A 24,677-nucleotide genomic window follows, 5' to 3' on the forward strand; every position below is an offset into this window, starting at 1 on the left:
ACAGTGAGAATTCGCTTTTTTCCTCTGAATGCTGTGTGATCTCGGGAACACCGGAACCACCACGGTTGTTGAACCTTGTGACACCTGCTGGGACGTTCTCATCAGTGCTCGAGCATCTAATTGGTATTTCTCGGCATGATTTGCGGTGTAACCCGAGCAATAAATCAAAGTTAACACAGACATCTTTGCACACCATTAATCTCATTAATGCAGTTTTTCCTTAATAATGAAAATCAATTTTAACTGACTCTAGACATATTTGAGCTGCCTCTCCTCCGGAGGCTAAAATGGACAGCCAAGAACAGTACCTCAAGGGTATTATGTATTTTGATAAATTGAATTCACCTCAAGGTCACTGAGAAACGTCTTGAAACACTTAACCCACTGATCTTCCTGAACTATCAAACTCCTCTCTTGTGCTTTAGAAAGGGTTTCCAGTACCCCTATTTTAAAATGTAAGTTGTGATAGTCTTTTCTTCCCTATTATGACTTGTATCATAATGACGTACAGTATATCGTGAAACAGCTTTTCGACCAACAAGAAAAAATGTAGGGGGGAACTTGACTTTGTCTATCAGGAATTGATGGCACCAAAACATCAGAGAAGAGATATGGCTGCAACAGGGAGGGGAAGGGCATGTGAAATTTAAAAAGAAATCATTTATAATCATTTATAATAAATACTGCAATATTCCATTTAAAAAAAAAATCTGGTTTGAAAGTTAATGTGGAGGGGAAATCACAATATACTTAGTACTACAGTGTTGCTGTAACGAGGTGCGGCTGAATCATACATTTTTCCTGATATGTCACTAGACGTTAAGAAATCATGTTAATTTCAAATACTGTACTTATATCACTGACAACAGTCCGGCCAGGATATTGTCATATAAAAAGTGAAGTCGCAGCCCTTGATTAATGTTGATGTTGTTAAGTTGTGTTTTGTTCTGATGCCTCACCCTCCACCATTCTACCAATCACTGAGTCAGTAGTGTTGCGGCATTCGGGTTGCCAGCTCTTCTCTAGTTACCACAGCAAAAATTGTAATGTGGCGAAACCCCAAAAAACTTGATTTAATTCTGAAATACTTTGTTACAAAGTCTGAAATAAATAATTAACAAATGTACATTGAATAATGTGTGTGTTTTTGGATATTGCTTTTTTGGAACAAGGGTAGTGGGGCAAGTTGAGCCACTGGATCATCAATATAATTAGGCATTAACTTCACTTTTCAGTTCTTCTACTGACAACTTAGGTATGGTTCACCCAAAAATGACTTTCTTTTTATTTGCTAAACACAAAAGAAGATATTTTGAAGAATATTATTTACAAACTATTTTGGTAAACATTGACAAAAACACTTCACAACATTTCTCAAATATTTATTTTAGCTTCTTTTTGAGTAAAAACACACAGTATTTATTTTATTGTTTTCTTATAGCTGAATTATTATTTTTGTATTATTTGTTTCTTCAACAAAAAATAATTTTGTCAAAGAAAATGCATGTTTTAGAGTGAGAAAACATTACTACCCATTTCATAAAATCCTTTGCTTGTCGTGAAATCTGTGTTGTTTTTGCTTTTTCTTCTGATGTCAATTCCTGTAGAATGATGTCAGTAAGAAACTGGATTTTTAGGTGAAGTTGAAATAGAAGTTGCGATCTTCTTTATTAAAGCTAAATCCAAGTGAAATAGCTTTTCTGAACAAGAAGAAATGTAGTACGGGACTTAATTTTGACTTTCAGGAAATGATTGAATCATTGTTGTATGCTATTGCTGCAATCTCATGTGAGTGACAGGTCCCTGGAGGGAAGGGGATTATTGCCAAGTCCTTGCACCACTGCACACGTCATTGGAAAAGAGATGACATTGCGACGGGGAGGGAATGTTATTGTTTTTCGGTTAAAGATTACGACAACACGTGAATTAAACAAAATTAAGAGGAAAAAAATAAGAGTAGTCTATTTTGATTTCCTGGTGATTTAAAGGAATATTACAAAAGACTAAAAGGGTGGAAAGTTTTGTATGGATACTGTATTTGTATATTGTATGGATGCTTGTTTTTTCCCACCACTGAATAAAAAATAAATATTAAAAATGAATTCTGACTTTTTATCTCACAATTCTGACATTTTTTCTCCCAGAATTGAAAGATATAAACTGGCAATTGGAAGTTATGTAGTCAGAACTGTGTGATCGAAATTGCGTGTTGTAAGGTAACACTTGAGTCGAAATTGTAACACTTGAGTCGAAAGTCGAAATTGCGTGTTGCGTGTTGTAAACACTTGGCTTTTTTTCTCAAATTGCGGGGTTTTATCTTATAATTCTGAATTTATAACATCCAATGCAAGTTATAAAGTCAAAACTGTGAGATATAAACTTTTCTGCAATTCTGAAAGCAATTCTGAGAAATAAAAGGCCTAGTGTAAAAACGGATATACTTAGTGATAAAAATAATGCAATTAACCTTTATTTGGGGCAGTTCTTTATTGCATAATGCACATTTCTTAATAATAAAGATAAATCAATAAAAGAAGTCAGAATTGTGTGGAAAAAAGAGATGTAAACTTGCAATTGTGAGAAAAAAAGTCAGAATTGTGAGATAAAAAGGCGCAATTATCTTTTAAATTGCTTTATTCCGTCCCAGAAACTTCCATAATATTGAGGTATATTATTAGTTATATTGAGTTACATGTATACACTGTAAAAAAATATTGTTGGTTTAACTTAAAAAAGTAAGTAACCTGGTTGCCTTAAAAATTTAATTTGATTGCACTGGAAAAAGTGAGTTAATACAATGAAGGAGATTAATTTAATTATCAGAAACTCAAAATAATAAGTTATCTCAACTAAATAAATTATGACATTATGATAAACTTAATCTTACTAAAATTATTTCCATCTTTAAAAAAACAACTTAAAACTATATTCATATTTTATCTAGCATACTGACTTACTGTAAATGATTGAGACAATCAATGCACTACATTAGATGACTGTCCCTATAGTTGCAACCTATGGTGAGTCAGTGGACCTGCAGGGGTCCATCTGCATGGGGCGATTGGTGTTTTATGCCGAGGCTGCTTCACCCTGTGCACGTGAGCAGCTGTGGAATTCCATCGTCGTGACACATTCACATATAAACACGTTCACCATCCCTGCTTCATGTTTTGTCATGATCCCAGTCCTTCAATGAAATAAAGGCCTAAGGAGAAGTCTATGCTGATGATGAAGAGCCATTTCAGCTTCACTCTTCTGCCTTGTTTGATGCATTTATTTTTAGCTGGCCTGCTGGGATTTCATGCATCAATGTTAAAGGCTGATACACATATGTAGCATGTACATTTTTTTTTCTTTTTATGTTTCCCTCGCTTTCCTTTCCCTCCTCTCTCTCTCTCTCTCCCTCTCTCTCTCTTTAATCCCCCTCTTCCCTTCATTGCTTCTATTCCTCTCTATCTCATACGGACACTATGCAGCGTGTGATGGACAGGCTCAGATGTGATGTCATCAGTGCTGTAGGGATGCTTGAGCTTCTCTGATTATGTAATACACTCAAACAACGGCTGGGAAAAAAAAAACGGTGACTCAAACTCCAGAAAAGCTAGATTTCAAACCTTATAATCCGGGTCAAAGAGAAAAGATCACTTTAGTGTCTAATGTATGATTATTACAAGTGTTTAGCCTTCTATTTCCCGCTTATGTCTAATCTAACTGCATAATAATGTAGCAAGTAGAAGCGGAAACGTTTGGCTGGATATGCTTGGATTTTTCCTACTTCAGCATTTCTTCTCATAATGGACAGCCACCACACATTTTAGATACACATTAAAATATTAGAGACGACAGAAAACAATAGGGAGAAAGGCCCAAGCCAGACTTGGTTCACCCGCATGAGTGCCACCGCACATGTTGGAGCATGTGCATAACTTACCATGCCTCATATCCGACCTCTGTGCAGATTTAAGATGTAGAAGATAGGGAGGAACAATATATTGGTGACCATATTGATACAAATGCCAACATTTCAATCTTTCCATCTGTCCGTCCACTGTGGTAGTTGTACAGTATATGCAGCAGTACTGTATATGTATTTAAATTTTCATGTAGTTTTATTTGTCCATATTTGGGTAGATTTTGCCTCTTTGAACATCAATTTACTTGAATTTACAGTTACATCTGTACAGAATGTATAAGTGTATAAGCCACAGAATAACTACAGATATTCACATACCTGTTTCTTTTGGAGTAAGAAATTGACTAGTGTCTACCGTCTGTCTATCTGTGATCTAACTGTATATTTATTACCTAAAATTATTGTATTTGTTAATAATTTGATTTATCTTCACTTGCGACATCTAATCTAATATTTATATTTTGTTTTATTTCAGCTTTATTTCAATAAATACCATTTTTACAGGTTTTACTGGTCTGAAATGTCTAAGGTTATGACTGTAACCATGGTTCCCTGAAAAAAAGAACAAGACTATAAGACAGGTTACGACACTATAGGATCACCTCTGCGTGATTGCTTCTGAAGCACTAACGTAATCACTAATTGGTGGAATGTCGTCCTGTAAAGTGTGACGGTGTACCGTGGAAGCTATAAAGAATACCCAGACCAAACATTGTCAGCATTTGATTGGCTGAGGTAAGTCACTCACAGGCATGCAAGATGTATGTTATAGTCCCAGTAAAATGTGCCCTCACAAAAAACTATAGGCAAAAGGTAATTCACACACTTCGCAAGCTGTAGACATAGTCTTAACAAACTGTTTGCTCATTGTCTATTTGGATGCCAAGGAACCCTGCATGGGTGAACCATAGCATACCAACAACTGGTCAGTCTTACGCAGACCAGAGGACGTAACATACAATAGCATTCAAAAGACAACTGAAATTTCATGTATAGTAGGCCTTAACCTCGATGTCCCACGAATTCCAGGCAAGGGTTAAGGATTTTGCCCCTTGCCTAGGACAGAAGGATCCCCCCTGATGGAAATCTCCCATGGAGAGCTATTGAAGAGAGACATATGGTCTGAAAACCAGGGGTATAACAATACACATATTCGTATTTAACTGTTCGGTACGGGGCTTTTGGTTGAGCATGCATTACAAACCGAATTAGACGAATTTAACGAATAGAGTCTCCGCAACGGAGTTAAGCGAAAGATTGAAGAACACTGATAGTAGCGGCAGAAAGCTTGATTTAAAAAACAACTAATTTCAGTGCTAGATCACCTCTTATTTTACAAACGAACAAAAGTAATGCTCTCCTGCTAGTTAACTGGAGATGTTTTATTTAGTTGTATGATTAGAAACAACCGTTCCACGAGAAGTGGTGGGGACATCCCACCCACAAATTACGCCTATGGACACTGTTACTACACAGTGCTAAGAGATCCAGTAAAGAAAGCATTTGAATTTGTAACTTTGAGATCTAGTGAGAAACATTGTGCCATGAAGACAAGGCTTTAAGTCCACAAATCAGCAACATTCACCATGGATTTAATGTAGTAACACTAACCATGGAAGTTTGGCAGGAATATTACAATGATTTCAAGTACATCACACATCTTTTTCCAGCACTTTAAAACTCTTATTTTTAATGTGATGATGACCAAAACATTATTTGTTCATCCTTCAATTATAACCCTCATTTCTAAAACTAAAAGTTTCAAGATCTAGGAAAACTCACACTTATTTAAAAATAATTTTACGTTTAATATATATATATATATATATATATATAAATCAAGGACCTTTCTCTCTTTTTGCTGTATCAAAAATGTACCGAACCGTGACACCACTGTCATATTGAACAGAACCATGAATTTTGTGAACCGTTACACCTATCCTGAGAACCATAGTCAGGCCGGCCAGAATGAAGCTACAAATATTAGATGGGTCTTATCCTGGTGATCCCTATCTAGAACTCCTGGGAGTAGAGCGATCGGGGGGAAAGAGCACACGCTGCTCCAATCCCGAACAGAACACTTCCCGTATTGTAGCACAGATCTTAACTGCTGCTTATTCTTTTCTTAATGGGACAAACAACACCAAATAAGACAAAAAATCACACATAGCGCTTACTAAAAGCACAGAAGCTGACAATGTTTGGTCTGGGTATTCTTTATAGCTTCACCGATAAAAACGTAACGCATCACAGGACGATGTTCCACAAAAAAGTGATTACGCAAGTGCTGCAGACACAATCATGCAGAGGCGTTCCCAAAGCGTCCTAACTTCCATTTTTTAGATATAAAAAATGGAACCTTAGGGTTTTGGTTCTAGAGCTCCCTTGCTTTTTGTTGAAAAAAAGAAAGAAAATGGATTCTTGACAATTGAAACCGGAGCGTGCAGCTTTGAGAAAGGAAGCAGCCGTGAGGGCCGAACTCAGCTCTGGAGTGACTAAAAGTGAGGCTGCTGTTTGCCTTGGCTGTGGAGAGGTGTTTAAGAGAGATGTGACAGTGAAGTGTCATAATCTCTCTGCGTCTCAGCACAAAATCTTCAGACTGAATTGAACTGGAAGTAGAGTCGTAGCTGTGAGTTTGAATGTAGATACATCATTTGCAATGAGCTCACTGCTTAATTATTAACAATCTCTGAATAATGCAGGGAGTTCTCTGAGGACAGAGACATTGGCTGCTCTTACACTAGTTGCAGTTTCTGTCATAGATCCATTAGGATATACGTGTGTGTGCGTGTTCGTTTGTGTGTTGTGTAAACATGTTTGTGCGTCCCTCCTCTCTGCTTCTCTGCTCCCTTCAGAACCCAGCCGTGTCTGTGTCCCACAAGGGCCTCTAATTTCCATCTCGATGGAACCGCAGCTGTGCTTTCACCTCTCACAACTCTCCAAAACAAACTTCAGGGTGTTAAATCATCGATTCCACTTAATGGGGTTTAGTGCCGTAAAGTATAAGAGTCAAATTTGGATTAGAGATTATTAAATCATGTATACATCAGATCCATCAAAGAATTTTAGGGTCAGTGATTTGAATTCTAGTCTACGGCTTGAGACTGAGTGTGTTATATTTTAATATTCTTTATATACTATTGTATTTTTAATATTGTTTTGAATGTAATGTCTGGTCTGATCTAATCAATCGCCCATTAATCAACCACCTGTGAGCGACACTCAAACACAGTTACACACCAAAATGGTGGGTCATATAGAAAAAGTAATTTGATTATCGGCCATTATTGGTTATTTTCTGTAAAAAAAAATAATTTATGGTTTAGAATACAGTAGATGATTGGCTCAAAACAGCCTATCTGCAGAACTGAGTGCCCATGAGCCAAGATGAAAGATTTCAGAACCAGTGCCCCATTATGGGGTCACCATCTAAAAGAGCCCCTCTGAAATCAAAAATCAGTCTGATGCCATAAAATTTAAGAAACACTTGAGATATCTTATTTGTGTTTTTTTTTTGTTTTTTTTGTTTTTTTTTTCCATTGGTGGCGGATATGAGTGATCAGTCTGCATTGGCATGTAGAGAGAGAGAGACAAGGAAAGTGAGAGAAGTGTAAGACTAATGATGATATGTGTTCAAATTAAACAGCAGAGATTGCCGATGGCTCTATGGCTGTTCATGAGTACTTGTGGACTGTGTTGCTTTATAGCTATGCTGTTCATCCCTCATCACAGTTAAAAATGAATGAGTAGCACTGTGTAGAGGAAGCATGGACAGGATCAGGCCTGCTGCCTCATAGGGCTCACTCGCACTGGGGTAATGTGCTGTTATGACCTGCCTCCTGTTTGGAGCTCTTACTGTCATCATTCTGACTCTTCCCTTTTTTTTTCTTTTTTTTTTGGGTGTGCTTAAATTTAGAGATGCACAATACTGTATGTTGGTACCATATTAGAAACCGGCTAAAATTGGAGTTTTAATTAATTTCTATTTTATTGGTATTATTAAAAAAAAAAATATATATATATATATATATATATATATTTTATATATATACACGGATATATATATATCCGTGTATATATATCATAAATCATTCTGATATGCAGATTTTGTGCTCGAAAAACTTTTCTTATTCTTATATAAATTTACTTGTGCTGCTGATTCATATTTTTGAAGAGACCATTTTTCAGGAATCTAGAAAAATATTAATTTATTTTAAAATAAACAGTTTTTTAACAGTCATTAAAATCAATTTATTGACTATAACTTGAAAATACATATCGGCTTATCGGTTTTACCCAGAATATTATCAGCAGTGTATTCCTATACAAGTCATCTTTAAATTCTTCACCAATTGATTCTTAGGCTGGCTTTTCTTTAGGACACAGGTGGTTTATCATACAATAAGAAAAATAAAACATTGGAATGTATTGATATTCTCAAAAATGTGCACAGGTTAAATAAAAAAAAATTGGAAATTTTTAGATGCAATCACAACAAATGTGAGTTAAATTACTTCAGGTGAATTTGTGCTTGACTGCTGTTGATAAATTGTTAAAAACACTGGTATGAGCAATACTCAAAGCTCTTGAATTTAGAGATTCATTGATGCTTCTAATACTTTTAAATAGGTTGCTAATGCTATTCATGTATTCTGGGTCATTTGTTGTGAGTTTGTGTCTGTGAGAGAGGGTGTAAATTATATTTGAAGTTGTCAAAACGTATATCCAACAGTGAAGAGACCTTCTCTCTCCCCCTCTCTCTGTTTGTTTTCTTCCTTTCGTGACTCCCAGAGGTACAAACAGCTTTAAAAGTTAATAAAACACCTCTTGTTAGTCACTGGGAACACATGTCAGGAGAAAAAACAAGAAAACCCTGGGTTGTGAGGATTTTTGTTTGTTTGTTTGTTTGCTTGCTTATTCAAAATTGTGAGAGGTGTTCACTCATGTCACATTGCATTCATCATTGTCCCTGTTGCCTGGTTGTCTCTTTTGACAACATTTCCATCAATATTCCATCAAATTTGCTCTCTCTTGTTTTTGCAGACCTTTCTGGCACAGAAGTTTTTCTTTACGAGCATTCCACCTCAATAAATGTGTTTGTAATTAAACACAGGCCCAGTCATGTGAGCAGCCAAACATCATGAGATGGAGCGGTCGGAATGGACATAGCATGGCAGGCAGCAGCCTCCCACTGTCTCCATCCCGCCGAGTAAACCCTTCATGTGCTTCACTGCACGCTGAGTCGGATCTTCACGGCTCCTCATCCTTCCCCAGAGGAAGCTTTAGCTTATCAGAGGCCTTAGTCTGGTATTATGGGACTAAAATATTCACTCATCTACATAGAATTCCTCTTTATGATCCTGCGGTCTAAGGTCTGTGTTGTGCACAATTGGTCCTCACAGTTTGCCAGCATGTGTGAGTGTGTGTGGGTGAGACAGAAAGAGAGAGAGAGAGAGCATGTGTTGTTAAATGTTCCCACACTGTGTAATGCAGACCCAAGTGAGAGGAGTATGGAAAGAAGGAAATAAAAGTGAGGCACATGGTTCCCATTGTGCAGTTGTTTATGTTCTATGGGTATGTGCTTTTGTGTGGAGTTTTACCTCGACAAATTTTCTTCTGCAGATATGTATTTTCTTCTGATCATTTCAACTGTATTGTAGCTGTAAGTTTCAGTTCCCCATTTATCAGTCACTATAACGTCATGACGACTGACAAATAGGGTCTCATTTGGGAGCCCCAATCACCTCTGAGTTTTAGAAAAATCCACTCATTCAGATTTTTGCTTCAGAGCCGAGTGGTTGCACAGTGATCACTGTTCTAGTCACCAAGCAACGAAAGAAGTGCTACAGAAGATCGTTCTACACAGTTGGAGAGGGTGCATTCAGCAGTTTCCGACTTATCAGTGCCGGGTGCTTCCCTAAAAGAGCAAGGGAAGATGTTTTAAGATGTCTTTCTGTCCATGTGTTTCTGGATGCAGTCGTTTCCTGTCTTCGTGTAACGGTCAGGGCTCTGTCTCACATGTCTGGGGCGAGAGCATGCTGAGGCAATGTTTGTGTATGGTTTATGCCCTCAGAGCGAGTCACGGTGGCTGTGACTGGAGTTCCCTAAGTTGTTGCCCAACACACTGGCTCTGTACAATGCAATACCATGGGCATGGTTAACACTTTGGGAGACCTGATGGTTACAGTGGGGGCATTTCTGCTGGGCCAGTCCCCACAGACCTCCTCTACAGTGTCACCTTCGCACAGGGAATCCAGGTAAGAATCAGATGTCGATAGCGATCGGAGAGTGGGCTACTGTCCTCTGCAAGAGTAGATGAAGCCGCCAAGCTTCACTGTTCTGACGTGGTTGCTCAGGCTTAGTCAGATGCAGAGTTGGCGGCCATGCACGTTTGCCCGGGCCTCTGCAGGCATCGGAATCGAGTGGAACTTTCCACCTTGTCTTGAGCACTTGGATGTAGTTGGATAGAGCAGTTGGATGATTGGTTTCTTCCTGGGTGCTGTGCATGGTTCATAGCCGTGTTCTGTCCCTGTGTCTTTCTTTCCAGAAGTGCAAGACACTGTGCCCAGCCACAACGACAACACATGATTCTCGATGGTTTCTATCTTAGCAATGTCTTGGCGGGAACAACAACAACAAGTATGATAATCTCAGGTACTGTTTATGCGCTTTATGTAATGGTAAAAGCGTCTTTGTGAGTTTGAATTCCATTTTGCGTGTTTTTATAGCCGTGCTGAAAGCAACTCACCTCAGATCTTCAAAATAAATAAAAGTGAACAAGAACGTTTAAAAACTCAACTCATTGTTAAAAGACAATTGTATTCCATGATAATGATTGTTTCAGTAACTAAGTATGTGTGGTGGTCCTCTCTAGGCCCCAACAACAGAGGGAATAGAGGCCCGGTGTGGTGAAGAGATGAGTCCCCCTGAAGAGATGGGTCCCACCTTAGGACCCCATAGTATGCCAGTAGTATGCCTGATCTAAATATGTTCTCACGATAACTTGATAAAAGCAGTTTGTTGCCATCAAGTAATATGTTTATTTGTTTAGCGCTTTTCAAGTAATACGTTTATTTGTTTAGCGCTTTTCATAGTAGGTTGTGTCAGCAGAGGAGAAAGTCCGCGATATTTAAAAATATTACTGTTATTGTGTCATGAAATGTAATTTTAAGAGTTTTTAGGTCGAGAATATAGTTGTTTAAAGCTCAAATCTGTGGTTAATTTATAAAGATTGCGCCTTTTTTAAAACATTCTGACGTTTTCGGAGTTGTCAGAACCAGGGATCAGCAGCACATCTAACTAACGTTAGCCCGCCTGGAACAGCCTTAACTCGGCTAGTCATTCTGACGTTTGCCGCGGATAAATGCTATGCTACTATGTAAGCTAACTAACAAACAATAAGAACGAGATATGTTTAAATTTACAATCTACAGCTTCGGTTATATACTAGTATATGAAACATAAGTTAAAATACATTAATGACTCCTTATAACGTACTTCAAACGTCTCTTATAATAAAGTGATTTTCTCCAATTTGTAACCAGGCACTAAAGCATTTACCCATAAAACTAGCTTTGAACCAATCGGATCGCTTGGGTCCTAAGGTGGGACTCATCTCTTCAGGGGGACTCATCTCTTCACCACACCGGCATCCTAGCTTGTTAGCGGCGTCACGCATGTTCTCCGTTCGGGCCGTGGGTCCGGCGACTCACAGCTCCATCGGCACGGGAATCCCCATGGACCCATGTGGACACCAGTGTGCATGCACAGAGAAGAGACCGCTCAGCATTTAACAGTGGCAGTGATGAGGCTTCATTCTTTTCTGGTGTGCCTCATCACATGCCGCAAATTCTCCTCTTCAGTGCCCCTCCTTTCCAATCACATCTACTTCAGTCGGGAATTTGGCGAATGGCAGAGAATTAGGGGCCAGGGTCGTTAAAAGGGAGAGGCAGATGGTCCTTCAAGTATTATTAATCATGTTAAAATGGTGTAATATTCATGAATTGAATTACGTACCTATCCATTTCGGTTGGGAGTGCCGGGAGGTTGCTGAGAGAGCCCGCCAACGCGCTCTTGTGATGGGGCTGGCAAGGTTTATACATGGAGATTCCCCAGGTGGAGCATGAAATTGCGGTGCACTGGTGCTTGCCACCTCAAAGGCCTGTAAGACGACGGCAGCCCTGGCTGCTAAAGCTTACAGTGCCACTTGCCAAGCCACTTTCTGCAAGTGACGGACATCCTGTAAGTGCACCAGGTCAAAGCACTCAAAGAAATGCGCTCAGTGACTGACCTCGCCCTCTGGGTGACGAAAGGGTGTGGGCTCTCAGCCAGACAATGTCCACTGTGGTCCAATGTGGTGGTCCAGGAATGTCATCTCTGGCTAAACTTTGCTGAGATGCAGGATGTCGACAAAGTACACTTCCTTCATGAAATCGTCCTTCGGGAAGTGGTATAATTTTGGTGGAAACACAACAGCAATAGCATTAATAAGTATTAGTTTTGTGACGCTAGTTGGTAGCCTCAATTTAAAACAGTCCTGTTTTCTATTTGCTATAGGCCACGTTTGCTACTCCAGCTCTCCTCTCAGGAAAATGCAGTTGTCTAAACGAAAGCACTTGGTCCTGATCTGATTTGCAGTCTGGATCAAACAGTTTGTATAATGAGGCTTATGATTATAAACCATCTTTGTTTTTCCTTGTCGAATGTGATTTGTTTTTTTCTGGTCACGTTCTATGGCATCCTGATTAAATGCCAGGATTACCATGTGCCCTTTCTTCAGTCCCACTGGCCTACTTGGGTCTTAAACACAGCAGTCCTGTCTTTCCCTCCTGTCCTCCTTCAATCAGTCTTTTACTTTGTCTTCTTGTTTCTCTCTCATACATTCCTTCTTGGATCCTGACCTGATCACTCTACTGTATGATTTAGGATTTGTTTTGGCGAGCAAGATGAGGCCGAGGGACGTGAGAGAACGACGTGAGGCTGGTGGCATGAGTCATAATGAATGACACCTGTGAGACGCACCGGTCTCACATCTCTCACGTCCCTCGGCCTCATCCTGCTCGCCACAATTTTTTTTTTCATTTAACTCTTTAATTAATTTCATTCATGATAAGATCTTCTCTCAGACACCTTTCAAACGTTCAGGTCAACCACAACATAGCAAGATCTGCTCCAATCTCAGTGTAATTAGATTGGGCCACATCCAGATACTGTATCTCTTGCCAGTTGGAATAGAGTTCTCTCTCTCTCTCTCTCTCTCTCTCTCTCTCTCTCTCTCTCTCTCTCTCTCTCTCTCAGTCAGTCATTTATGCCATGTGGCGTTCAAATGATGGTGGGCTTGAGAGCTCTCATCTAGCTACACTTGTCGTTTTCTTCAGCTTGCTGTGTTGATGGAAATTGCTGAGACACACACAATCACCACATATTTTCTGCTTGACATCATGCACTATTGTCAGTTTCTCCATAGTTTTGTACTTAAAGTCAAGTCAAGTCTTTAAGGTGAATGACTGACAAACAAACACTCCCCCCAGTTGATTTCTTGAAAGCTTGATGGAAATTTGTCTCAGCTACAGCAAATACACATCTCTTGGAAAAGGTTCAAGAGTCTTTGAATCCCTCCCTCTCATCTCCTAAACCACATGGTAATTTTTTTTTTTTTGCAAATTGTGAACTCCATGGCATAAGGGTAGCCATATTTTAATAATGGAGAAAATGCATTGAATATTATTTTCCAGGCTTCCTGCACATATCATCATGCAATAGATTAGAACAGGATTTGAGGAGCTTAGCTGATGGACACATGCTGTCCCCAAACACCCTGCACATACAAACACAGAATCAGCAGAGTGGAGGTACAAAATGGGATGGATTTAGCTGGAAAGTTTTTATGCCTCTCACATACTAGTACTTATAAAAGTGTCACATTATCCTTAGTGACTATATTAATGCTTTCCAACCTTCACGCATCATTCATGGATAATATGTGCCCCTCCTCCCAAGACACATCTAACATAGAGAGATTAGTGGCAGAGGGGCTCAGGTCATTGTCATTTTCCCTCTGACCACTCCAGACCACTTCACTCTCTCTGGGTGACATCACATAATAATTGTTTACATTTTGCTTTTACATTTATGTGAGAAGATAGTTATCATAAAAGTACCTGCTGAAACAGCAGCTTAATTTGTTTTTGTTGATGCAATAAATCAATGATAATGGATATCAGTGGCTGTAGTGATATCATCTCACATGAGAATTTGTATCAGGAATGCAATAGTAGAAACAGTAATGGATATCTCTATATAAGTAAGTAAAATCAGTCAATTATCAATACACACATTATTTTTAATTTATCTTTTATTTCATTTGAAACGGGACATTTCAGGTACAGTACCTTGACCATTTAGAAAAAAAGAAAGAAAAAAAAAACCCCACAGTACTAAAGTTATACACTGTCATTTCCTTTTCTACCAGACATTTGCTCACTACATGGTGCTTTGTAGTGTACATTTGTGCTTTGTTCTTAAAAAGCCTTATCTCATGAGATCTATTTAATGATGTATAGGATTAGAATGAATCATTCATACAAGCCTGAATTATATAATATTTGCTTATGTAAGAAGCATGGATGGGCACCATTTCCACCCCCTGTGAGTCTGGACCCCAGTTACAGTGCAGGTCAATCCTGCTTGATCCTGCATAGATTTAAAAGTCAGGGATTTTATAAGGATTCAACGTCTATCATCAAATATGCTTATCCTGACCCATGTTTCTTTGGCTATGTGTGTGTGCGTGAAAGAAAGATTTGTTTGCTCAAAAACAGTATAATTTGACCATTGCATGCCTTAAATTCTTCTATCACTGATGTTCTCAGCTCTCAGGCCCACAAAGCGGTTGAAAAGTTTTTTTTTTTTTTGTTTTTTTTTATGTTGTTATGTAAACGGTCCCTAATTCATGTCATTAATTCAAAGTCCTGAGAGTCCACTCGTAAACACCATAGCTGAAGCACTTGAGCACCATACTATCAACACTTCACCCTTTCTCAATCACAGAAGGATTTAGCTGGAAAGTCAAATGATACAGTGTAATGACCATGATTTCATTAGCCACATTTCCATTACCATCACAAATTGAAAATACAGCCAATAGAAACACGTTAATTTTGCAAAAATATGCAAAAAAAATAGTTTTTATGCTCATATGAGGTGGTTTTTCAGGCAATTCAAAAAAGAATAGTTTTCAAAACTGCAATGGAAACCTTTTTTTTCACATTTACAGGTCACCTGGTGTACGTAAAAGTTGATCATTCTTAGATGACGAGACAGAATTGTTTATTAAACTCATAAAAGATAAAAGAATTATAGGAATACTGGATTCTAAACAACAAAGAAATGCCACAATTTATCAAGACCTTGAAGCAGATAGAAGGGAGAAACCTCTCAAAATGCCACTCCCAAATATAAGGGTCTTTCCTTGCCATTAATGCTTGAAAAAAAACAAAAAAAAAAACACACTCTTTGGATTAAAAATAATAGCTAGTGTAGTGGCTGGGATATACAAACCTACCAACATCCGTTGGCATGATTTTTGGAATGACTTTAGTTTCATAACATTTGACAATTCGCCATCATTTCTCAATAGTTTTTTGACAACATTTATAAAATATTATAAAATAATATGTGCATTTTTTTTATGGCATCATCATTAATATCCCTGAATTATATTATTCAGTTTAAAACACTGTGTGCAATTCACCAGTTTTAAATGAGTCAGTTATTAAATGAGTCAGTTTTAAATAAGGCAGTTATATGCATTAGCTTAAGATTTCTTTACATTGCTGAATCTTACGTAATTCCACATCAATGAATAATGCTTTATCCATTGGCCTATCCAAACTGGAAAATGCTGTTTGAGGACATGCACTGGGATTAGGCTATGCATTTCCAGCCTTGTTTAAATGCAAATTACGGAATGTACATTATAAAATGGGTGGAAGGCAAATGATGTCATCTATGGGAAAACAGGATTTAAGGCTCTGCATGACAATTAAAGGAGCTTTATAGGGGAAAATCACTTAAGAGGCAGAACTTTTTCATGGAATCTGTCAACAACTCAGCAGCATCTGCCCCAAAGTTACGTCACCAGCAACCGTCATTGTGCTGCATTTCATATTGAAGTGATCTAAAAAAAAATCCCATGGCATTCTGGGTCCAACTCCATAGGGTTCAGCATGTCATGATTAAACTCCAGGGTCAAATATGGACATGGATGGAATATTAAAAAAAAAAAAAAGTAGTGGGTTTTTAGGAAATTGAGTGTTACTTTTGAAAAGTGATAAGAATTTTTAAATCATGAAAATCATGACAGATAAGAAAAAATATACAGTGGAAAGAAACAAACATACTGTAACATGAGGTTGTTATTACATTTTAAGAGAGCCTCTCGTTGAAATATTTTATTATAATTTTTTATTTTTTATTTTGTAAAGATTTTATCTTTAATGGAAGTTGGTCCTCAGTGCAGGTTCTCATTGTGTACGAAGCCTCAAGTCCTTTATATGTCATATGCTCTGCTTGTTATCAAAGTCTCGCTCAGTCGCTAAGTGAATCAGTTGTTGGACTTTGATGATGGAAAGTGCGATATCTTTAGAGCTCCCTTAGGAAATTTGTTTTAAACCACACACACATTATAATGCCAGAGACAGCATATGAAATCCCCAGAAGGGTTTCTGTAGTTATCATGAAACATAAATAATGAGGAGCAAAACAATATGTCTCCTCAGTGCTATGTTTATTTTTTTAGGAAGTTAAAATGTATTTTTTGTGTAATTTTCTATTTTCTCGACAATTATTATACCCGTTTCACCTCAGTGAGTGAATATGAAAGTTCCTAATAATGAAAATATCTGTCAGGACATGCCTTAGTCTTTACTTCAGATTGTCTTTCTATTTGGCTATACCATGGGCCAAAGTCTGTCTGTCTCTGTTTGTCTATCTGTCTATAGTAGTTATGCAGTATATGCAGTGTTTATGCATTTAAATTTGCATGTAGTTAGTTTTATATGTGTATGTGTTTTTTATTCGGGTAAATTTCGCGTCTTTGAACATCAGTTTACCTGCATTTACTGTATAATTGCATCTGTCCAGTATGCAATAAGTGTACAAGCCACAGAATAACAAATTCACCTCCCAAAACTTCAGCCCTTTAGGAGGGAGACATTGTCTAGTTACTGTTTGTCTTGACAACGGAAGCTCTTTAATTTCATCAATTATATTTAATTGACAACAGATGCTGCCTTCCTGTTGATTGGAATTACAGAGGTCTGACTCTCAGTTAAGCTGTTATGTCTGACTGACAGCTACTCCACGGCTGTGTGTCCGAAACCTCTGGCAGCTGCCTTACTGTCCAGTCTCTCTATAGCTAAACAGGTGGTGTTTTGTCTCCTAAGAAAGCTGGCTACCTGGCCACAAAAAGTCTAATGATGATATAATGCCTTAAACTATGTATGCATGTACGCATACCATTAAAGTTTGGAGTCTGTAAGATTTTTGTGATGATTTTGAAAGTGTCTTATGCTCAAGGCTGCAATTATTTGTTAAAAAAAAATACAGAATTCTTGTGAAATATTATTAGAGTTGAAATTTACCTCTGCCTTCTATTTTAATATATTTTAAAATATTATTTATTTCTATTATACCAAAACTAAATTTTCATCATCATTACTCCAGTCTTCAGTGTCACATGATCCTTCAGAATAATTCTTATGATGATTTGATGCTAATAAACATTTGTTGAACAATGTTGAAAACAGTTTGACTGCTTGATGTTTTTGTGGATACCGTGATACATTTTTTTCAAGATTCTTTGAGCAGAAAGTAAAAAAAAAAAAAAAAAAAACAGCATTTATTTGAAATAAAAACCTTTTGTTACATTATAAATTTATTTACTGTCACTTTTGATCAATTTAATGCATCCTTGCTTAAGGCGAGACACTACAGGTGAATAGGGTAAAAATTTTAAATAATAGATATCACCATGAAACTTCTTCAGTTGATTACTTACACAAGTATATAAATAAGTTTGTATGATTAATAATGCAAATTATGCATTATCTCATTAAATTTGCGCAATTTTGCATTTATTTTCGGTAGATAGATCTGAACATATGATAAAGCCAGGTGTAAAATTATTTTTTTCATTTTGTTTACACACAAGATAAAAAAAAAGTTCAGAGGGATTTCAGGATATATTACCTAGGAAATCAAAATATACTGTCTACACCCTTAAAAAATCAATTTTCGCCATATTTTCTTTATTAAAATGTCACATAAATCAGGCCAGGAATTAACAAATCCCTCTGAAAATATCTTCAGAATGCTAAGTGTATAACTGGAAAGTTTTTGTGTAAATAGGTGCTACATAGGCCGTGATATTTGTACTGGAGAACGACAAATACTAATTTTGAGGAAAAGGGTATTTAAAGATTTAAGTAGGGAATTAAATACATTTCTATTGGAAAACAAATGCTCAAAAGCAAAATAAATTCTCAGGCCTTTAGGAATAATAATATACAGTATGATATTTCAAACTCATGAAAAGTGATTATTTAATAACATGGCAGGCATATATTGTATGTACACCATGTGATGCGTCTGAACGAATCACGTTAGCAGAAACCAGCAGTAGCCGATGAAATTTCGTCATTAGCTTTAAATCACCCTTTAGACATTCACGATTGGTTTCTGATAGAAACCATTTGTGTTACACAGTGTTGTACAGGAGATTCAGAGCTTTACGCCAATACCGGTCATGACAGACTTCAGTAAACACAGACAGACCAGGGCATGACGCGTTGGAATTTTTAACATGGGATCAATTGATATTTGCTCCCTTTTGGGAACTCCCTCTAGCGGATTTTAGATGTATTGCAGTTTTTTTCGCACTTCCGCGTATAGGCTTCATTTTTCAGATTAGAATATTGCCGCTTGGATGGATTGCTAACTTCTTGGTAAATTCGGCAGAAATTTACTAACTAAACAAAATATAATTAAATAAACATCTTAATGTATTTTTCAGTGTTTTCTTTATAGCAGCTTGAAAGAACACATATTAAAGGAGAAAACTAGCCCAAAATCTCAAAACTGATCACTGCATGAAAAATCAATGTTTTGCCTGCCATATCTCGCCTTAATAAAAGACATTGCATTTAAAAAAAAATCGTACTCTGCCCAAAACTATATAATATTCGTTAAAAACTGACCTTGACCCATTAATTCATGACTTTCAACTTCTATCGCATCACTGTTTCTTTTCTTTTTATTCTTTCCATTCACCCTGAAGATATTTTAGTGGATGTCTTAGAGAATTTTACCTTATACCTTGTCTTACTACCCTTAATACTCGGCAGCATTTTAACTTAGCCTACTTTGAAGCTGATGCATTACATCTTCATATGAATTGCCTTTGAAGAAGACTTATGTAAACAGCTCAAAGCTCACAAAATGCACTGAAGGAAACTTGGATGTGTACGACTATATCATGTCCTCAATTGGAGTTGGGCAGTTCTCAGAGGAGAAGCAGGGGGTCAGTGCTGACAGCGGTTAATGTATGTGGACAGTCTTCATGTCCTTCCTGCTAGCCATTAGTCTCCTGGTTCTCTGGAGGAGGAGGTTGTGTAAGGTCCTAATCCTGCTGAGAATCATCCCTGTCCTTCTCTATCCTACGTTTCCAGGCGAGTTTAGTCTTTTCTCACTAGCTTGGAATGTTCTTGTCTAATTCTTGCTTGCATTCGCTCTGGGAGAGGAACCAAGGCCTCATCCGTTTGTTTTAACTATCGCCAGTGTAAAATAAGAGATTTTGAATTAATTTATGTTGGTTTGGCTCCTCCGTGTACAGAAGGGACCTTTCTGCTGACCCTTTCAGTTTCAACATTGCCAGTTCATCTTTCTATTGCTGTTGTGTGTTCTTTAATTGATCCGTTCGGCCATTTTTTATTGCTGCTTTATTCATTGTCACTGTAATTGAAATTAGATTAATCAGGATCTCTTGTGCCAGGGAACACTCTGCGATGGGACCAGAACCAAGAGGCAGTGACTCTCTAATGAAGGCCACACCAACAATGAAACCCATGTGAACCATGAACTCCAGAGCAGATCTGTTGTTCCTGGGATAAAAATAGGCAGCTGACTCTTGGTCTAGCTTTTTATTCATCTGTTTGTCATCAAGAAGAATTTTGTCTCAAGTGAAGCACTGTTTTTGCGGGTGAAATGAGCAATAGAAGACTGACAAGAGACTCAGAGGTCAAAGAGTGAGGGTCAGTCTCTCTTTTCACTCACTTCGGGAACGGTTTCAGGGACTGAGTGTAATTATGAAGGATTTGTTTTGTCATTACTATAACATAAGAACCAGGTGACAGGCTCTTGTTATGCTAGTGGGCAGTAAAGCATTGTTTTTCGAGTTCTTTTGGGTTGTTTGATTTCAGCTCTGTTGTGTATAGGGCATTGGGGGCAGTGTGAAGCCTGCTGACGCATTCAACCTCCCCGGTGATCTGGGAGGGAATGTCACACTCACTGCACAATGCGCAGCCATGGACACGCACAAACACCCTTACAGATATTACTGTAATGACTGCCGTGTTATACTAATTCAGTTATTGTTGATCTTAATACAAAACTGAGAACTGGCTAGTAGTTTGTAAACCTTGCTCACAAAATGGCAGCACAAGAGAGTAACATTACATCTGTGCAAGGCGGAAATCACAATACATATTTATAAAATAAATATATTTTAATATGAAGGAAACTTTTCGCCTGCTATCTTTACTGGTACTTTTTAAATGCAGTTTGTGTACATTTTTGTCCCAGACTTAGACTTTTTAATCATAAAATATAATATTTTACATCTGTCCCTCAGTTGTCGGTTCATTTCTATTATGACCAACAATTTTGCCAACAAAAAGTGAGATGTGTTGTGTGGTGAAAAAAACAGAAAAATGCAAGGTCAATATCACTTGTGAACAATATTCTGATTGTGCATAATTTTACAATATTACAATTATGTGAAATATGAATATGTGAAAATTGTTTTCAGACTATTTTCTAAAAGTCCTCTTGGCCAAATGTATCCATACATGTAATTAAAAACAATGTAAATACTTGAAAAACATAAAACGTGTTTTTACAGACATAAGAAGATTTTCTTTCTAACATTTTTTTTTTCTTTCCGGGGGGCAGTGTGAGACGATCAGACAAGCAATATATTTTAGTTTCTCTACATACTCTCTGTCTTTCAGTCAGTCATGATAAGTGACAGACGTTCCAACGTTACACATTCTGAGATATTTGTCTGTCAGTAGTGAAATAAATCAGGTCTCAAATTTGTACAAAGAGATCAGGCTTTTCCCCGAATGGAACAAAGCCGGTCTCTGGGGTTTCAATGCTTTTCAATCAGGGCTGTATATCTTGGATGCTGACGTCATGGCAACGGGCTGTGTAGGAACGAGCACAATTGCAACACTTTATAGAGAGCTCAAGGCTGACTTTGCCGCTCCCACCATTTTAGAGCATGTAAAACTGAATCCAGGCAAATAAGTGACCACTCTCACTGACCTGATTCAGTCGGCAGGCTGCCGGCTTATCTATCGAACTGGCCGGGTGACACGCTGTGTCAGTGAATAGCTTGTTAACAGAGCAGCGATGGACTGGGAGCAGCAGTAATGCCGTCGGAACCGCAAGAAAAGCTCCTGAAAATCACACCAATGCCACAGTCATATAGTTGTCAATTCTCTCTGAAGCTCAGTGAATGATGTCTGATAAAGTCATTTTGTTGTTCTGAGTGATCAGACTGGAAAAAAAAATTATCTGTATGGGTTCTGGCGATGAATGATTAAAGATTTATTATTATTATTACTCTTAAAGGGATAAATCACCCAAAATGTTACACTGTCATCATTTACTCACACTCATATGTTTTGAAACCTCTATTTTTTTCATCGGATTCAAAAGTTAGGCAGAATGTCCAAGGTGCTCTTTTCCATACAATGAAAGCGAATGATGACCACGGCTGTCAAGCTAGATTTTCCAGGCAAGATATTTAGTCTATTGCTTGCAAATCATATAAGGCTTCAGAATAATCATAATTGCTTGATGCTTTATTAGCTGTTTTGGAGATTGACAGCTTTGGTCCCAATCACTTTCATTGGATGGAAGAGGGAAGATCTCCCTTTGTGTTCCACATCGTGTTTAACATTTTGTGATTTATCTCTTTAAGAGAGACAAAAGTTTCAAAAGTACTTGCGCTGTAATTAGTATGTGATTGAAAGAATTGACTATTTTTTTTTTCTCTGGAGTGATCCATATTCTTAATTGCATGATGTACTGTATAATGACAGGGAAGACTCTCTGACACACATGTACATTGCTCTATGATTCATACTTGGACTTTTCATGTAGCTCAATGTGCAGTGTTTGTGTGTTTTTGGCAGGTATACACGAGTTCCCTGATGATCTTTTCACCAACCAGGAGCGAATGGAGGGGGCCGTAGCGCTGCATGTTGTGTTTGTAAGTATCTACCATCTGCTTTTTTTTTTTTTACAGCATTTGATACAATAGTTTGGATGCCTTATTTTCACTGAAATCGATAAAATTGCATGAACACTTGAAGTCACAAGACTATGTGTTCCATTCAAGAGTCATGGGCTCAGGGCACTCTCTGGCCTTACCTCTATTATTTGTTACAATGACTGCAAATGATGTTACAAGTGTCTTGCTCATTTGTACACATGAGTGAATTGATTATGTGAATTTTCAGGCTATATTACCTCACTCGAATAGAGGAGTTCAAGCAGAGAAAGGTTTGTACAACTTAAATTGTAGTTCTGAGAGCAACAAATCAACTCAAATCAAACAAGTTCACGTTCAGATATATGATCTAGAAGCTGATGAAGTCTGTACACATTTCAAGAGTTTTGTTTCAGTTGGCATGCTTTAGTTCTTACATGAAATACTGTTTTCTACAGTGATATAGAGTGCATATAGAGAGTGGAATGGGTTTTATTGTCTGGCAGTCTATGCCCTATGACACAATCATTTGTTTACAATAATACACAATAGAGTTCCCTCTGCCAACAGTATTTCCTATAGTGTCTGTTCTTTTATGGATTGTTTTGAGTGTTCTCTTGAGGTATAAAAAGGAGCCAATTGGAATAGCACTAACAGTTGTAAGCATTGTAAGCTGGGTGGCTGTTTTGAGTCATGACTCAATAGAATAGTTTTTCATTGAAGTGTGTTTCATTGAAAAACTACCAGCCCTACACTATGGCCAAAAAAACATATTTCTTCATATTCCTGAAGCAATTATCCTGCCTCTTAGAAATGAAAGTAGCTTTAGTTTAGTTTTTTTAGTATAAATTTAAATTGTTTTGCGGTAACTGACATGCAACAATTGAGTTTACCTTATATTGAACCTGGAATGTGAAATATTAAAAGAATAAATGCTTTCCAAATAAACCCTCTGCAGTTGGTTTTAATTAAATAAATCGAGTTGTTTTGTTCCACCACCATAATCGTAAGCCATCACAGGAACATCATGCATCAGGCCTTTCTGCACCCATTGGCCAATGGCCATGTCTGAACATTTAAGTGAAGCATACCATGTGAAGCAGGTACTGATGCAGTACTGCATGTTCCCGCTGAAATCCCTTGCAGGGTCCGTTGTTGTGCATTGTTTTTAGATAGTTGCCCATGTAAGCAGAGACTGAGAGAGTGGATGGTAAAAGCCGCAGCGAAAACCCTCTAAGACTCCCTCCAGCTGTTTACATGTTTTATTTATCTTTAGGGGCTTCACAAGCCCAGCTCTGCCTTGTCAGAAGGTCAAGAATAAATGGAAGGGGAGGGAATGAGAGTAGATAGGGCAGAGATTACATAATGGGCACAAAGTGCGAGCATGGCAGCGTGGCGGCTGAATTAGATGCACTGATTGGCAAAGTCTTGGCGGGAAACAGTTGGCAAACAGGTCCCAGGGGTGAATGGGAGCTTGCTTTCAGAGGACATTGTGTGCTTGCATCCATGTATATGTATGGGAATGTTAGTTCTGTGTCAACCCATGCATATTTAAAATTATATAATTATAATTATTTAGTTAGTTTGTAAGTTTTATTTTGTTTATGTCATAATCACAATCATTAGCATTATTTTTGGATGTATTGTATAAATGTATGCTTTTGCCAGAAGATTTTATCCCATAGAGATGTATTTAACTTATAAGGTATAGAGTATACATTTCTAAAAGTTTTTGCTTTCTCTGGGAGACGAATCCATGACCTTGGCAAATGTTGGCGCCATGCTCTACAGCTATAGGAATGTTCGTGTTTTTATTATGTTTATTTATTGGTAAATGCAAACATACACATAAATATGTGTTTTACATGTAGAGGGACCATGACATCTGCGATTCACACTCATCTGACCCAGAGATGTTCACAAGTCATTTTTTGGAAGTCCGAGTCAAGTTTCAAGTCTTTGAGGGGCAAGTTTCTCAAGTCTCTCTTGCCATCTGATCTGTCCACCTGCTGAGAGACACACATTTGGAAACGTACTACTGAGAGACACGAAAAAAAATGAGAAAATCGATTATTTCACAAACTGCCGTGAGTGTGTTGCGACATTGTATAGTCTAATCTTCTGTTACTTAACACATCCTTCTAGTCCTCGGACCTGGTAAAATATTAACCTAAGTCTGTCACATTATATGGATACAACACTTTGTGA

At 37.7% G+C, this 24,677-nt stretch overlaps 1 protein-coding gene across 1 annotated transcript in view; it reads left to right on the top strand.

Annotated features, from left to right (window-relative positions):
* The window catches only part of slc24a3 (solute carrier family 24 member 3), a 72,051-nt gene that overhangs the window by 32,297 nt on the left and 15,077 nt on the right, over positions 1–24,677 (top strand). The window contains exon 3 of the mRNA XM_039672432.2: positions 22,393–22,469. Within this exon, the coding sequence (XP_039528366.2) occupies positions 22,393–22,469 (77 nt within the window). The remainder of the gene's footprint in view (positions 1–22,392; positions 22,470–24,677) is intronic.

Source organism: Pimephales promelas, chromosome 11 (assembly GCF_988280905.1).
Source record: "Pimephales promelas chromosome 11, fPimPro1.hap1.1, whole genome shotgun sequence".
Classification (NCBI taxonomy): Eukaryota; Metazoa; Chordata; class Actinopteri; order Cypriniformes; family Leuciscidae; genus Pimephales; species Pimephales promelas.